Here is a 15,309-nt window from a genome sequence, read left to right on the forward strand (position 1 = left end):
GGGACACAGGGCCAAGTATCCCACCATAGGGGCATCCTGAGGACATGCCCACTCGCTATGTGGCAACTACCCATATACTTTGTGCGATGGTAAGGAGTCGTGCTGCCAACCCAAAGTCAGGCAGTTTGAAACCATGAGCTGCTCCACTGGTGAATGACGGACAATCACCTCCCGTGTAATTTACCGCCTCTGAAAAGCCCCGGAGGGTCAGCTAGCAGCTGGTCCTGACTCAAAACTTGTACAACAGTTAAGTCAGCCAAGTCCTTTGAAACCATCAAGACAAGGCTTGGGGTGTTCTTTCCAAGTCTGGTCACTGACAACTTTTCAGTCCGAGGAAAAACCAAGAGGAAGTGGGTGTGGAAGGAGGCCCAGCAGAAACCAGGGCTTCAGAGGTGGGAGGCTTGTCCCGGGGTCCCGTCATCTGCCAGGTCCCCACACTATCTCAGCACAGGACCTGAGGGCCCAGCAAATACGCCAACACCTCTTACACATCAGATGATGGAGTGTCATTGTTAACTAGAGACGGCGCTCCAGGTGACAGCTCTGGTCGCCACAAAGGGCCTTGGGGTCCGCATGGGGCTTAGCGAGCGGTAAGCTGAAGTCAGCAGAGTCTCGACTCTGTAACCCTGTCTGAACTAAAAAGCTACTCCTGTCGGTTCAGATCCATCAGCAGCAGCTCCATCTGAGACCGAAAGCCCTGTGGTAGGACTGACAGCCTGGAATCCAATGGAGGGCCACTGAGAGTCAGAACTCAAATGCAGCCAGTGAGTGAGCGAGGCCTGGCTGTTGGTATCACTCTGCTTCAGTTGAAGTCCACGCACGCTGGACGAACCATGGTCCACGGTGGAAGCAGGCCAGCTTGGACGCTGTCCCTCCAGCACAATGCCCCGCAGAGGCACACGCTGGCTTTGAAGCATGATGGACTGAGGAAGCTGTCCCAGGGAAGATGAGGCATGCTGAAATGATGGACGAGGACTTCTTGGAAGCTGCAGTCCAGCCACTGTTCTTGGCCTCTTTATACACAAATCGGCCCACTTACTAAGAACACTGGCTGCGGAATGGGCGGGCACAGAGCTGAGGTCCTGTGTGTTCAGGTCTCCGTGGCATGCTGTGATAGGAACCCTTACCTTTCAAACTAGTTCTGACAATTAGTATTTTAGCCAGCCCTCCCTCCCTCCCATGAATCCTTGTCATTTACCAAATGCTCACTGAGGAATCACGCGCCTACCAAAGGGCGGAGATAGGCGGGGCCTTCTTCCTGCATTGTGGACAACTGGCAGGTCAACCCAGCAGGCCAGGGGTCCCTGCTGCCCATTTTCAATGTTTCCACACCCCAACCCCAAGGCTCTTTGTGCCTTTGCTGATGGGAGGAAATGTGGGAGAGCCGTCACCACCCACCCCGAAAAATGTTGTTCTACAGTCTTTTCACCAACTGGTGGCAACAGGGAGGAGGCAGGGGAAGGAGCACCTCTGGCTCGAGGTCCCGTGTTCTGTAAGAAATAGTGACAATGGGGGACAGGACTCAAGGGCACTCTCCCGTCTTCCGGCATGCACACGGATATGGGATCACACACACACGCTTACACAACAGACACATCCCCCATCGCACACTGTCTGTTCAGACAAGAGCGAGGTTAGGCGTGCGCAGAAGCACCCACTGGACAGAGGGCAGGGCTGGCAAGGAGGGCAGGACTGCAGACACTAAGGGAGCCTGGACACTGCTGGGGGGCAGCCATGGCCAGGAGGTCTGGCAGGGGTGAGCCCAGCGGCTGTGCCTCAGGGCCTGAGAGACTTAAGGCGTGTGCTGGCCCTAGTATTTCTGGCCCTTCAGGTCACATTGAAGCTGCTCTCACCCACGCCCCCCCTGCCCCCCAGGTGATGCATCCCGGGGACAAAGGTGAGGGGTGCTGCCCAGACGAACCTGGTGGTCTCAGAAGCCCCTCGAACAGTGGTGCTCCGATGAGGGGCTTGGGATATACCCCTTCTGTGCATTTCACCTGCAAACACCCCAGTCCCCCCAACATAATCATGAAAGAAATGAATTAGTGTGTGAAAGGCATGGATGGATTTTATTTATTACCCTATATCTACAATTTGAGGTAAAATATAAGCAACACATAAAAATGCCTATTTCTGCTACCATGTAATATAATTCTCCATTGTGAATATTGTGATAAAGCTAAGGAAAGTCTATGCCGTCACATACTCTAGCTTTTCAAAGCTGGTATTTTACAACTCCCGCTGTGTGCGAGCTCTCCACACGGTACGCCTCCACCACAGACGGCCGCTCTCGGGGTGGGGAGGGGACACGGCGCCACGTGGGACCCCGGCTCCCCACCGGAGCCGCCGTGTTACAGGTACCCATGTGAACCAGCGACGGCGATGAAGACCCTCGAGCGACCCAGCCTGGAACGGTGTTCCAGAGAATTCCACGCCACAACAGCTTGGTTCCATGCTAGGCTTAGTGTCATTCGGCTCGCCCACAGACTCATACCTGATCTGTAACTTCGGATACACCATGCACTTTATTTGGACAAAAAGGAAAAGTGGAAGAGGCTCTGTGTAACGCAGCACTAACCCACACGCAGCTCTAACCCACACGCCGAGGTCCTGACCTCTCTCGCTGACTGTGACCCAGACGGTCTTTAGAATTATGATAAAAAACATATGAACCATGATAGATAGCTTAGGAAAAAGTTTAGTCAAATATACAGATACTAACGCTCACTCAGTCATTAAGGAGGGCCGCGCGCGAAGGGGCGTTTAAATGATTTTTCAAATAGAAAAAAAAACTAAAGAGCTGAACTACCACAGGTGTGTTCTTCACCGCGGAAGCCGAGATGTCCCAGGAGGAGAGATCTTCGCTTGGTTGGGAAATGAACACGGCGGCCGAAGAGGGGCCGCTCGGCACTACACCCGCCGAGGCTCGTTCCTGTCCTGTTCCCTGTCGCTTTCCAGCACTGCTTGTCATTTCCTTATAATACATCCCAAAGTCACCCAGCCATTCCAAATCTACAGGCACGCTGCTCTTTAATTCAATTCACAGAACTGCTGAAAAAGTAGACATTTCTATCTAAAAGTAGAAAAAAAGGTTTGTATAGAAGGTATTTCTGTTATACAAGTATATTACACAGCTCAGGGCAATAACAGGTCCGAAAAGCTCTTCTCAACCTCTGATGGTTCACGCTAAAAAAACAGGAGAGAAAAAAAGACAGACAGACAGCAAGCAGATTAATCTAGTGAGTACTCACAAACAGCACATTTTAATTTGCAAATTTTGGTAATGGTCACTTGGGCTGACGGGCATCCTACAAGTCTAAGAAAGCTGAAGCTCAGCAACTGACCCCACCATCACAAACCCTCCGTGTGGAAAAGCCACGGCCTCAGTCCAGGACCAGGGCCTGCTGGTGTCGAGCTGTGTCTCCCATAACCATCCTTCAACATGACACAGCCGAGGCCTGGGGAGTCAGCAGGACCGAGAACCAAGATTTCTTCCTCCTTCTGTCCCCAGGTAGCCCGCACACAACCTGCCCGGCCAACGTCACGAAGAGGCAATTAGGTACGGTGCACAAGGGGAAAACGGCAACCACTCTAAGGGTCCTTCCCGGTGAATTTAAGAGTGAGGAAAAGGTAGGCCCTCCACAAGAAAACCCGTTTCCTCTGAAGGCAGAAGCGCTCTGACGTCTTTAACCAAGGACAAATCTCTGTGGACCTCGAGCTCATCGGCACGGACCCTCTCCTCGACCGTGATCATGAAGGCGGGTGTGTAAGAACTCACCCGGGAGGCGGCGTCTACCACGTTGGGTCCGGCTCTTGCTTGATCTGAGAGCTTCCGTCAGTGTCTTTAATTTCTACCAAGAGCAGCAAAAAGTTATTGATTAATTCCACTATTAATGCAAACCCACCTAGTTATATACCCATTCCATCCGACTACGAGTGCCAAGGTGAGACTTCGTTATGAGAAGAAACCAAAAATGGCAACATTTGCGAGGAGACAGCAATATTTCTCTAGCAATAATGTATTTTGTTACTTCCATTTTTAAAGTCACAGACAGGTTGTTTATGCCTCTATTTCAAGGACCCACACACTCACAACAGAAGATTCATCTCTGAAGACAACATTTCTTTTTTTTTTTTTAATGTGTGTACCATCAAATCAGATCTGACTGGTACAGGAGGACATTGTCCCTCCTTCTTCAGCAGAGCATATGGTGGATTTGAACCGTGCACCTCTCTGGTTACAGTGCAGCTTCTTGCCACTAGGCCACCAGAGCTCGCCTTGAAGATAACATTCTTGCATAAACTACAGATGCCGTCCACCCAAACACTGGGGAACAAGGCAGGTTTACAGACACCATTAATCCTTTGTCCTAGCTTTAAGGAACTCATTCATTACCTTCTGTTACAGGAACCTCCAACTGGCTTGGCTCAGTAGATTCTAAAAAGACACAAAGATTTGTTTAAATAGTGTTCAGATGTTGCTTTAAATAATTTAACAAGTCTAGGCAAGAGGTAGGGAAAGAATGAGGAGGGGAGGGAGGAAGCTAGCTCTGTTGTCTATAAAACACAAGACTAGGCTAAAGGAGTACAGAAGGAGAATTGACGCCTTTGAGCTGTGGTGCTGGAGAAGAGTACTGAATGTTTCATGGACTGCCAAGAAAACAAACAGATCCATTCTAGAGAGGGTTAAACCAGGCTGCTCCTTGGGGGCAAGGATTCTGGGGCTTCGTCTAACATACTTTGGACATGTTGTAAGGAGAGACTGGTCCTTGGAGAGGAACATCATGCTGGGTAGAGTAGAGGGACAGCGCAGGAGGGGAAGACCCTCTATGAGGTGGATTGATTCAGTGACTGGGGTAATCGGGATGGGTGTGTCAGAGGCAATGAGATTGGCACAGGATAGAGCACGGTTTAGGGCTATTGTACATACGGGCGCTATGAGTCGCAAACAACTCGACGGCACATAACAACAACAGGCTAAACCAACAGCCACAGAGTCACAAAACCGCACACACACATCCATGACGACCTCACTATTCATTAGTACGTAATCTCGTATCTTTACCCCGACAGCAAGAAAGAAGCTCTGCAACACACATTTCCGCCCAATCTGAAAAATACACTCAAGTCTGGCTCAGGAGTCATCAGGAAACACTGGCAGAGGACTGGGGACGCAACTCTTCCTGACATCACGCCTGACCTGAGACTGTGGGGTCAGGGGCATGCCCTCACAATTCTCAGGAACCCCAGAATTCCAAAACAGCAGCAAAGAAACAAAGACCAGGTCCACATGTGAGGGCAGCCGACTCCCCCCGAGCTCAGCTCTATCCGACAGGAGAGCACAGCGATGCAACAGGCCTACTTGCGCTTTCCTCCTTGTCCACTTACCTTGAATCACCGGGCCTTCTGACTCATTCTGATCAACCAACTCTGAAAAGAAAGCAGAGTCGTTAAAGTTCTCCTAAACGGATTTGACGGTACACACAAAAAATAATGAAATAAAAAAAAAGACGTTCTCCTAAATGATGGCATGCTGTCACACATGAAAAACTGTCATATATATTCTTTTCCTGAAGATCCAACTCTCACATAACAAGCACTGTCTTCCTCCTGCCTATCCAGGATCAGGAATTAGCAGTAACTGCCACTCGGCTACCTTACAGCCACGGCACCTATGGAAAAGGAGGACTATTTGGAATAGAAATGCAGGGGGCAGTGAGTGTTGTGAATTCGAACACTATCTGGAAATGAAACCTTCATTACATAGAAGGCCAGAGTGGTCAGGACAGCTAAAAGGCTTTTAAAAACTTAGCATGGATTTCTTTAAAGACAAAATTCCCCCCCAAACCGCAACTCAACACCATCAAGTTGGTTTCAAATGATCATAATCCCCCATTGGGGTTCTGAGGCTGTAAACTGTCGTGGGAGGAGGCGGTCTTTCTTCCTTCCCTGGGGTCACCGGTGGATCTGAACCACAGGGGATACTCAGTCGTTCCGGCCAGCAGCGTTACGCTGTCTGGACTAGGCCACCAGAGGCCCCAGACAGTCAGAAAAACAATCCTCATTGGAGGACACTAGGAAGACCTTCCTTGACATTCCCCAACACTGACACACTTGCTAAGAAAGAAGCTACACTACAAAAAGAATTAAAATAACAAAGTCATGGTTTAGGGGATAAAGAAATTTTGTGATAAAGTCATCTCAAAAACCTAACTAAATACACAATGTTCAAGAGCAGAGGCCAAAAAACAGAGTCAACATCCTGGGTGTCGGGATGCCAATATCAAGGTCAGGAGCACACAGGCTCTGCTGCCCCAAGAAATGGGCCCAGCACCACACAGGGCTTTTCCTTCCCAGAAGGTGAGCTAGAGAACCGACATGGAAATGGACTTCAGAGAATTAGAATAATAAATCCAATGGGCGGAAGGCAAAATAAATCTTAATGAAATGTTAACGGTATTAGAAAAGGAGAAGCCAGGTTTTGTAAACATTTTTAATAATACAGTTACTAGAAGAACAAACATGCTGGCACGAATAGACTTGTTCACTATTCTCTAAAACGACCTGAGCAGAGTGGCACAGGGACTGCAGGGACTGCGGTGAGGGCAGTCGGACAGGCGTGGGAGGGGCTGACTGCAGCCAGGCCCTGAGCCAGCTTCTCTCTGAGGAGTACTCGGTCCTGTCTAAGGGAGTTGACGGAGCTGTGTTCTAATAGGACCTACATACACTGAGCCATTTCAAAGGCTTTCAGCCCCCAAAATAAGTGCTACTGGAAGTGAGACGGGGAGGTAAAACGACAATGGCCTTGCACCGTGACTGCCTTTAGTGAAGTTAACTTACTTTTTCAAAGCTACATGTAAACCACAAACCAATCAACCAAACATACCCCAAAACAAACGTCATCAAATACTCACGGTTATTAATCACAAGTCCTGGAAATGGTCTGAAGAGAGAAACAAATGTTCAGAACTTTATCTGTACCACGCTTACTTAATCTTATAGAAGATAAACATACATGTACCAATCCATTTAGGGATAAAGGGAAAACAAAACCAGAAACAAGAAAATGGGTGCAGAGTTAACCCGAGTAAATGGCTGGAAGATAGTTTATCTGCGGGTGCCCTGGTTGTGGCATGCGGGCGACGCACGCAGGATCTGCGGGTATGAGGAGGCCGGCCCATTCGACTGCTTTGTGCCAACCTTAACCAGTGCAGACCAGAGACTGTGGGACCCTGACAGTGAGGCAGTGGGTGAAGGAAGCGTTTTCTGGGGGCGGGAGTGGGGTACTGACAACTTGGGGTTTTTGCTTAGGTGGAGGAGATGAACATCTGCTAAAAATGGACCATGAGAAGCAAGTATTAACGAATGTAGCCCTCAAAGGCAGCCACGATCCTTCCCACCGCAGAGGGGGGACCTGGTGAGTGAACCATATGCATTTTTCACCAGTGGAAGCAGAAGCAACCCAGCCAACCTCTGTCCTGAGGTCCATGCTGAGGTGCCTCAGGACAGCAGCTGGTAAACTCACTCCACAAAACAACAGTCCAAGCTACTCTGGCTTTGCCGACCGTACTGTCTGTCACAATTCAGCTTCGCCATCAGAGTGGAAAAGCAGTCACAGACAGTATGTCAGCAAACAGCCTTTCTCCACAAAACTTCAATAAACTGGTGGAGGCAGAGTTGGTCCACAGGCTAAAAACCACACCTGCCTTGAAAACCAGGGGATTAAAGAAAGTCGGCCCAGGGAGGAGGCAGGGTCTACCAGCCCAGGCTGCGTTCGTGAGGCCCCAGCAGGGCATGGGACTTCGGAAGATGAGTTGGCTGTCTGCACGCCAGGTGGGCTCAAGACCTCACTTACCTAATGACTGTGAATTTGATAAACTCGGCGGAATCTAAGATCCTTCTCATGGAGCTGATTTCCAGGTAGCTGGGGGCTTTGAAAGACACCCCCGGGGGCATGCCGTCCACCACCACACAGCCCGGGTTGATGGTGATCTTCCGGTAGGGAACCTTCACTGGGAAGCCCATACCGATGGCTTCTCCTGCGATGAGATAATCCTCATGAAAGCTCAATTGTTAGCACAGGGAGAGGGAACGGGGATTTAAGCTAGGAGCGTCCCTAACATCTGCCCACTCTTCAAAGATCTTTTAGTAAAAGAGAAACCTTAGTGTTACTGACTCTGAAACGAACCAATATTCATGGATTTTTAACAGAGAAGTTTGGGCCTGCCCTCACAATCACAAAAATTCTTTTTCAGGACGATTTTCAAGCGACTGCGATTATCGAAACAATCTTATGAAAAGAAAATCTCCATGCATAATGCAAAGTGTAAATGTACGAATGCCAAACTCACCAAATTTGCGACTGAAGAGGTCATTGACTTGTTCCCTCAGCTGCCGAGCTTTCTCGACCTTCGACAGTCTTTCATTATCATCATCTTAAAAGATTAAGAGAAAATGGAACACTTAATAATGCACTTGAAACGCAGAGTCAACCAGAAGGCTGCAGCTGTTGGGTGTAGTCACCGAGCCCCTGATTCACAGAGACCCCGGCCAACAGACCAGACCTTGCCTGTCCTCGCCATCTCTGCTGACCCTCAATTACCACTGCAGTCCCTGTGTGACTCCACCTCAGGGGGGTTTTCACGGACCATATTTTAGATTAATCCAATTGAAACCCACCTAAAATTATAACCTAAAACTGAAAATGCTACCACCTTATTCTTTGCCATGAATTTCAACACGCTGTTTTGTATACATTTTAACAACGTGTGGACAGTTCAAGTTTAGACTCCTGTGAAGCCTAAAACCTGAATAGGGTTCTTTGGAGAGGTTCTGGCAGTATTCTAGAGAATTAATATTACTGAAGAATTATAAAACACCCTAGTAATTCACGGTTAGAAAGCCTCAGAGGAGGGACAAGCCCCACAATTAGGACAGAGAGAAATCACACCTGGAATTGTCACCTGAATGATGTTAAGATCTTCGACGCCTGACGCAGTGGTATTAACACTGGGAGACGAGTTTATTTTCCCTTCAAACAGAAACATGATGTTAGCATTTGGAGAAAACACAGTCAAATCTCTTAATAAGTAAAGTCTAGAAGCTGTTATGTTGGCTAATGTTTGATACAAATAGTTTCATGACAATTTACTGAAAAAGGCATCTAAGATGTTCACTCTTACGAAAGGTCGCCAGTTCACGATCCAGTGGTTGAACCAGTGCTATTATTGGATAGACTCTTCAGCTGATTTGGATTTGATTTCTGTGAAATCTTTTTCTAATCTGAGGGTGATATGCGTAAAATAAAGGTGACCCAGCAGGATCTGAAGCCAATTGTATTTAGTGCTATCTTCCCTGGTATACCTGTCACCCCCATGTGTCAGAAGCTTCCTGAAAAGCTGGAGCTCCGTACACACAGGCTCACTCATCACAGCACTGGGGACCATCACTGGCCATGACCACAAGCACTTCTGGTTCGAGACCCGCTCCCCTCGACGTGTACCGGGCCACTCACGTGGGGGGCTCTTGGAGGCGGCTGTACTCTCCTTAATCGCAGTCTCAAACATTTCTGGCCTACAAACAAAAACACAGGAAAAAGCTTGTGAGCTACAGTAAAATACACAAAACCAAACACAAGACACAAACAAGTTCACTAATAGTCATTTCTTATAGTGTTTGTTCAATTCTCAGCACTGCAATGTCTGTTACTCAAATTCACAGATGGTCAAAGAAATACAGGAGAGAAACGAATAAAAGGACATGATCGGGCTTAGCAACAGACGGATTTCCCCCAAAGCGCCTGAACTCTGCTTCTGCTTCTGATCTAACCGCCACTACTGTTTCACTTCACTTCCTTATTTCTTCCCTGAATAGCTATTTTATGCTTATTATGATTTTAGTGAAAGTTTATAAAGCAACTAATTTTTTATTCAGTCATCCATGCACATTTGATACTATAACATTAAGTCACAACAGAATAGAACTTGAGGGAGCTCTGGCGGCCTAAGGGCAAGAAGCTGCACTGCAATTACAAAGGCGCACAGCTTGAATCCACCAGCTGCTCCGTGGGAGAGAGAGGAATAGAATAGAACTTGCTGCACTTTTTTCTCTGATTACAGATGCTATACTTTTCTGTGACCTCTCTTTTTTAGTGGTACTGTGCTCATCATTCTCCTACTGGAAACTCCTTCTTCCCTTCACTCATCTTAATAAATGTCTCTGGTGGCCTAGGGGCAGGAAGCTGCACTGAAATTCCGAAGGTATGAGGTTCGAATCCACCAGCTGCTTTGAGGGAGAAGGATGGGAAATGTCCTGTGTGATTCATAGCCTCGGAGGGTCAGCTAGCTAGGAGTTGGTTCTGAATTGACAGCACACAACAACACTGTCTATTTACTAACTTTCACCTCCTTCTCTTTCCTTTCTCATCCCTGGTGAACCCCCTTACTTTTTTTTTTTTTTAAAATTTTATTTTATTATTTGTGTGAGTGTACCGTCAAATCAGATCTGACTGGTACAGGAGGAGATTGTCCCTCCTTCCCCGGCAGAGCATCTGATGGATTTGAACCGTGAGCCTCTGGGATTGCAGTGCAGCTTCTTGCCACTAGGCCACCAGAGCTCCCCTATCCCCTTACTTCTTAATGATGAACTTAATCTTGGCTTTGTTTCTGAGTATCTTCTCCAGCCTTGGAATGCCGAAAGTCGAAGGTCTTCGGAAAGGCACACCCTCAGGTAAGCCTTCCACGTAGAAGTCTTCTGGGAAAGATTCAAATAATGCAAATGGCACTTTCACAGCTTGTTTAAGGCCAAGAGCTTCACCTATAAACACAAGGGGGAAAATATCAGACACCACGTCTACCTAAGAAAGGTTTTCATGAACTTTATCTTCAATCACACTCTGTAGGTGTTAAAATAGCATTCTTTTTCACTTCAGAAATTCTTACTCAGTACTTGGCGGCTTGGAAGAAAAGGGTGGGGGTGTGGATGAATGAAGATATTCAAGCCTGCCAACTCTCAGTCATTCAGTGATAGCTTTATAATAAATTAAAACAGGACACATCACACCTGTTCTTTCTCCTACTGAAGGAGCACTACTGAATGCTTAATGTCAACAATCATGTTTGGTGGTGGTTTTCCACCCCACCACCCCCAACAATAGTGTTTCAGAAGAAACTCACCACACTTTTCATTGAAGAGATTTTCAACCTTTTGTTTCAGGTCCGTGATTTTGGCATTCCAGGCCTCTGCGTGGAAGAGAAGAGACAGTTATTTCTAGTATTAATCTATGTCCCTGGGCATGGATTTTTCATCTTACTTTCTTGTGCAGCTGAGAAAATTTTCTACTTTAAGACATACAAAATTAAAATCACATAAACCTTCAACAATGCCATGCCTTTGTAAGTATGCCAATCTAAGTAAATGATCGTATTTCTGATGTGTGGCTAAAAAGAAAAAAATATGGTAAAATGAAGAAAAACACCTTCCCCAAAGAACTTGTGTGGTGTCTATGATGCACAAGACACAGGGAGACTCCAATCACCGGCGTGGCAGGCGGCAGTGCCGCCCTCGTTTCACAGGAAAGGAGGACGAGGCACTCAGGGCTCCACGAGCCGGAGAGAAAGGAGCATCACACTGGCATCCGGGCAGTCTGCTCTGCACTAGCGCCGGTGCCAACACAGACTGAGCAAAGAAAACTCACCAACTCACCTGGCGAAATAAAGCACAACAGAAGACTGATATTTACCAAAGGAAAACTCTCTCCCTCGAGGCTTGAAGGGAACGTTAGAACCGTTTGTCTGGGTCGGGGTTCGGACAGCAGATGTTTGAGGACTGTTGTTATTGGGGCCTAGAGGAGTAAGGATGGGGAAGCGGGAACAGAGTCAAAACTAACACACGGACTTTGTGTCACAGTAATAAGGTTTGCATTTCTCTGTGGCCCCACTTAAGACTAGCCTGCTCTGGGACAGGTGAAGCCAAGTGCATGAAAACAGAGTTCCTGGGAGTCCCATAAACCACACTCGGCCACGTCCCCTAATGACTGCTTCCCGCCCCTCAGACATGCCACCTGGGATCACACACTTTCCTTCAACTCCTGGGCAGCGCGCTTTAGGCACCACTGTGACCACCATACCACTTTCCTTTGGATTCTTGAACCAATTTTGACATGATTTTCACGGAATTTTCCAAATTCTACATCTTGACGTGTAATCCAGGAAATCCACTCTAATCCAACAAACTATTTCAAAAATACATTTGAAAAAAAGAGCCAAGATGATAGCCGTTGTTGTTGTTTGGTGCCGTTGAGTCGTAGACGACTCATAGTGACCCTATGAACGAACGGCCTGAGCACTGTTCGTACATAGAGTTTCCGGAGACAAGCTATTTCGGAAGTGGATGCCGCTCCTGCTTCCAGGCTTGTTTTAGTCGGGAAGCTCCAGCCAACACTGTCCACCATGGGTACCTATTACCACGATTGGCACCTCACTGTCACAGTGTTCAGCATCACAGCAACACGCGTGCCCTCTGTCAAAGACTCTAGAAGAGTCGCTGCTGTGGAGTTTGAACTGATGCACAGCTAAGCCTCCCGTTTCCGAAGCTGCAAACCGCAAGGAGACCGAGCACCTTTCTCCTGCGGCGTGGCTGGTGGACTCGAGCTACCAGAGAGGAACCGCTTCTGAGGCAGCAGCACCACGACCTGAGGATTGTGCCCAGAGGTGTCCCCTGGTGCAGGACCCTTAGCCAAGGCTCCTTTAGTGTATCTTTGATGCGTTTTTCAGACAAGAGACTTTCACTTGACGCACTGCCTTTGCAGAGATACTATTAAAAGCAAACATTGATTACCTGCTGGGGACAAGTGTACATTGGTCACTGCACCAGGAACTATGAGGCACTGATACTATTTCTGCTTTACTGACGAGAAGACTGAGCACAAAGTGGTGGAGCTGGGATAGGCACCTCTACGCTCACTTCTGTCACTGACATCGTCTCTCTGACACAGAGATGCCAACATGCAGCATCCCGTGTCCCACCCCCCTGACTAAGCCTGGGCGTTACTACAGGGGTGTGACAGGGCTGGGGGACAAAAGACGAAAGCGACCTGCCATTCCCTATAGAACGGCAGTCAGCATTCTAGACCTGAATCATTTCAAACTCCCAAATAAAACTGTGAGGCTTCCTCTAGGCAGTAGAGTGGTGAAACTAACATCCCAAAGGGCCAGCTCTAACAGCCTGGTTCACCTGGGAGGTACGGCTGTACCTCAGAAACACACAGCAGAAATCAGTACATCCTATCAGCAAAGCTTTACACCATGGGCCAGGAAGGTTCTCTAGTTACGCCCTTTGCTTATACCCATGGCAGTGACACAATCTTTGAACAAAAGTAGACAGGAAGAAACATGTCATCACAAGACAGAAGCTGCAACTTCACTACTTCTTAGTTTAAATTAATAAACTGGCATCTGGTTTATCTCTAAGAAGGTTGTGAGGCTTGTTACGGAGAAACCCATCCTGAGGGAATCCTTGTCTGGGCATAAGAGCTAGTTCCTCGAGCTAGAAACCAGTCAAGGCCTTAGCAGGTTCTGCTGAAGGCAGGTGCCCCCCGGGGCTTGTTTGCTTGTGTCCCTGCCCACGGGAAAGAAGCATTTTCTCTTTTTAAAGTACATACGGTTCTTTTATAGGAGCCTGGTGGTATGTAGTTAGAATGCTTGGCAGCACTATAATCCAATCACTCTTTGGAAGAAAAATGAGGCCGTTTGCTCCCATAAAGATTTACAGCCTTAGAAACTCTGTCCTCCAGGCTGCTAGGGCGGGTGCCCGCTGGGTAACAGTGGAGTAAGTCCTCCTAGCCCGTAGAGGACACTCCACGAAATGCCTTCTTTACCACCTTAACCTCAGCACATGTGGTTCATACCTCCTGACCACGCGTAACCTCAGCACATGTGGTTCATACCTCCTGACCACGCGTCATCGACGCTTCTCCCCTTTCTGCCTGCATTCGTGCTCTGCCCTCCTTGAGGACTTGTGTCCTCACCAACCTAGTGACGTTTTGGGACCATTATTACTTTAATGGCTGTATGTTAAAAACTCAGCTGGTAACAGGATTTGAGACTGTGCTCCCGGACAGAGAGAACGTGCCACCATCAGACGGTGAGCGCTTCTCCACAGCCACCTCTGCTAACACCTCGATGGCCCTGTGTCGCTCCCAGGCAGTTCCGCTTTCCATCACGATTGCATCTAAAGGTCACTCCTCTGTGGGGCAAGCCCACATCACAAGCCTCCCTGCCGCTGTCCAATCACTGTGGATTCAGGCTCCCGCCTACCTCCTTCCAAAACATCTGTGTCTTCCTGCAATCCATAACAACTTACAGACTTCAAAATGATTTAAAAGGCCCTTCAGGACAGGAAAGGTGCCTTATAGCAAAGAGAAAAAAAAAATCTTCCTTGGATCTTAATTTTCTTAAAAAAATAAAGAGAACAGAATATATTTTTGTTTAATTTTCCAGATTTTAAAAATGCCATGATTCAACTGTCAAATGATGCCTGTAAATTGTGTCATTGTCTTTTACAGGCGACAAGTTCTCTTTGATAATGGAATTTTACCAGAACACTGTGATACAAGGCTTTCTCGTATGATTTATGGAGTCATGAGTATTCCCTTGGTTACCAACGGAAGATCAATCAAGGATGGAAAAATTCCTACTTTCCATGTCCATACAGCTAATGCAAACATGCAAAGATGAAACAAAATGCAATTTGCAAAAAAAAATCTCCTATAACTCATGTGTATTTAATTGTGTGAAAACAGCAGAATTGTTTGTCCTCATTGATCAATCAGAAAAAACGTGCATGTCAACAAAACTCTGGTTAAGTCTTTTTTCCCCTCTCAAGTCCCTGGACTTGTGACCACACTGAGGCAAATCAACACAGTAAATCCTGCTAATTAATGAAGCATTATGGGACAACAGGCTAGCCTCAGGATAACCACACCACTTCCTCACGTCTGGTTTTTCCTAATCTTGTTTACTTTTCTCTGAATGAAGGAAGGGGCGGTGGTGCCCCCACTCCCTCCCGTTCTCCTGCTGATCTGCTGGACGCAGCATTCTCCCTTTTGTGAGAGCCCCCTTCCAACAGTGCTTTCAGTCCATGTCTCTCTTCCCCTTTGCAAGAAATTCTATTTCTGAATAAAACCTCTCCCTATGCAAATCCTGATTTGCTTTTTATTTGACATCTGGGAGTAAACGTGAAAAAGAGACAGAGACAGAGACAACAATCTACTTAACAGCTAGATGGGAAATTCTGAAGGTTGTTGTTGTT

The 15,309-nt window shown here is 47.4% G+C and overlaps 1 protein-coding gene across 5 annotated transcripts in view; it reads right to left on the bottom strand.

The window, feature by feature from the left end:
* Positions 1–2,771: 2,771 nt before the first annotated feature.
* The window catches only part of GTF2I (general transcription factor IIi), a 71,823-nt gene continuing 59,285 nt past the window's right edge, over positions 2,772–15,309 (bottom strand). For 4 of the 5 annotated variants that reach the window (XM_006889667.1, XM_006889669.1, XM_006889668.1 and 1 more), the window contains 11 exons: positions 11,741–11,842; positions 11,175–11,240; positions 10,632–10,815; positions 9,515–9,573; positions 8,951–9,031; positions 8,352–8,435; positions 7,856–8,039; positions 6,915–6,943; positions 5,389–5,430; positions 4,397–4,438; positions 3,781–3,851 (listed from right to left, as the gene is read on the bottom strand). In XM_006889667.1, the coding sequence (XP_006889729.1) occupies positions 3,793–3,851; positions 4,397–4,438; positions 5,389–5,430; positions 6,915–6,943; positions 7,856–8,039; positions 8,352–8,435; positions 8,951–9,031; positions 9,515–9,573; positions 10,632–10,815; positions 11,175–11,240; positions 11,741–11,842 (932 nt within the window). In that variant the 3' untranslated portion in view covers positions 3,781–3,792. Of the gene's footprint in view, positions 3,187–3,778; positions 3,852–4,396; positions 4,439–5,388; positions 5,431–6,914; positions 6,944–7,855; positions 8,040–8,351; positions 8,436–8,950; positions 9,032–9,514; positions 9,574–10,631; positions 10,816–11,174; positions 11,241–11,740; positions 11,843–15,309 lie in introns of those variants that run through there. The other variant, XM_006889670.1, reaches the window with a different exon arrangement.

This window comes from Elephantulus edwardii, unplaced genomic scaffold, assembly GCF_000299155.1.
Source record: "Elephantulus edwardii isolate Elephantulus edwardi_28Jun2011 unplaced genomic scaffold, EleEdw1.0 scaffold00080, whole genome shotgun sequence".
Classification (NCBI taxonomy): Eukaryota; Metazoa; Chordata; class Mammalia; order Macroscelidea; family Macroscelididae; genus Elephantulus; species Elephantulus edwardii.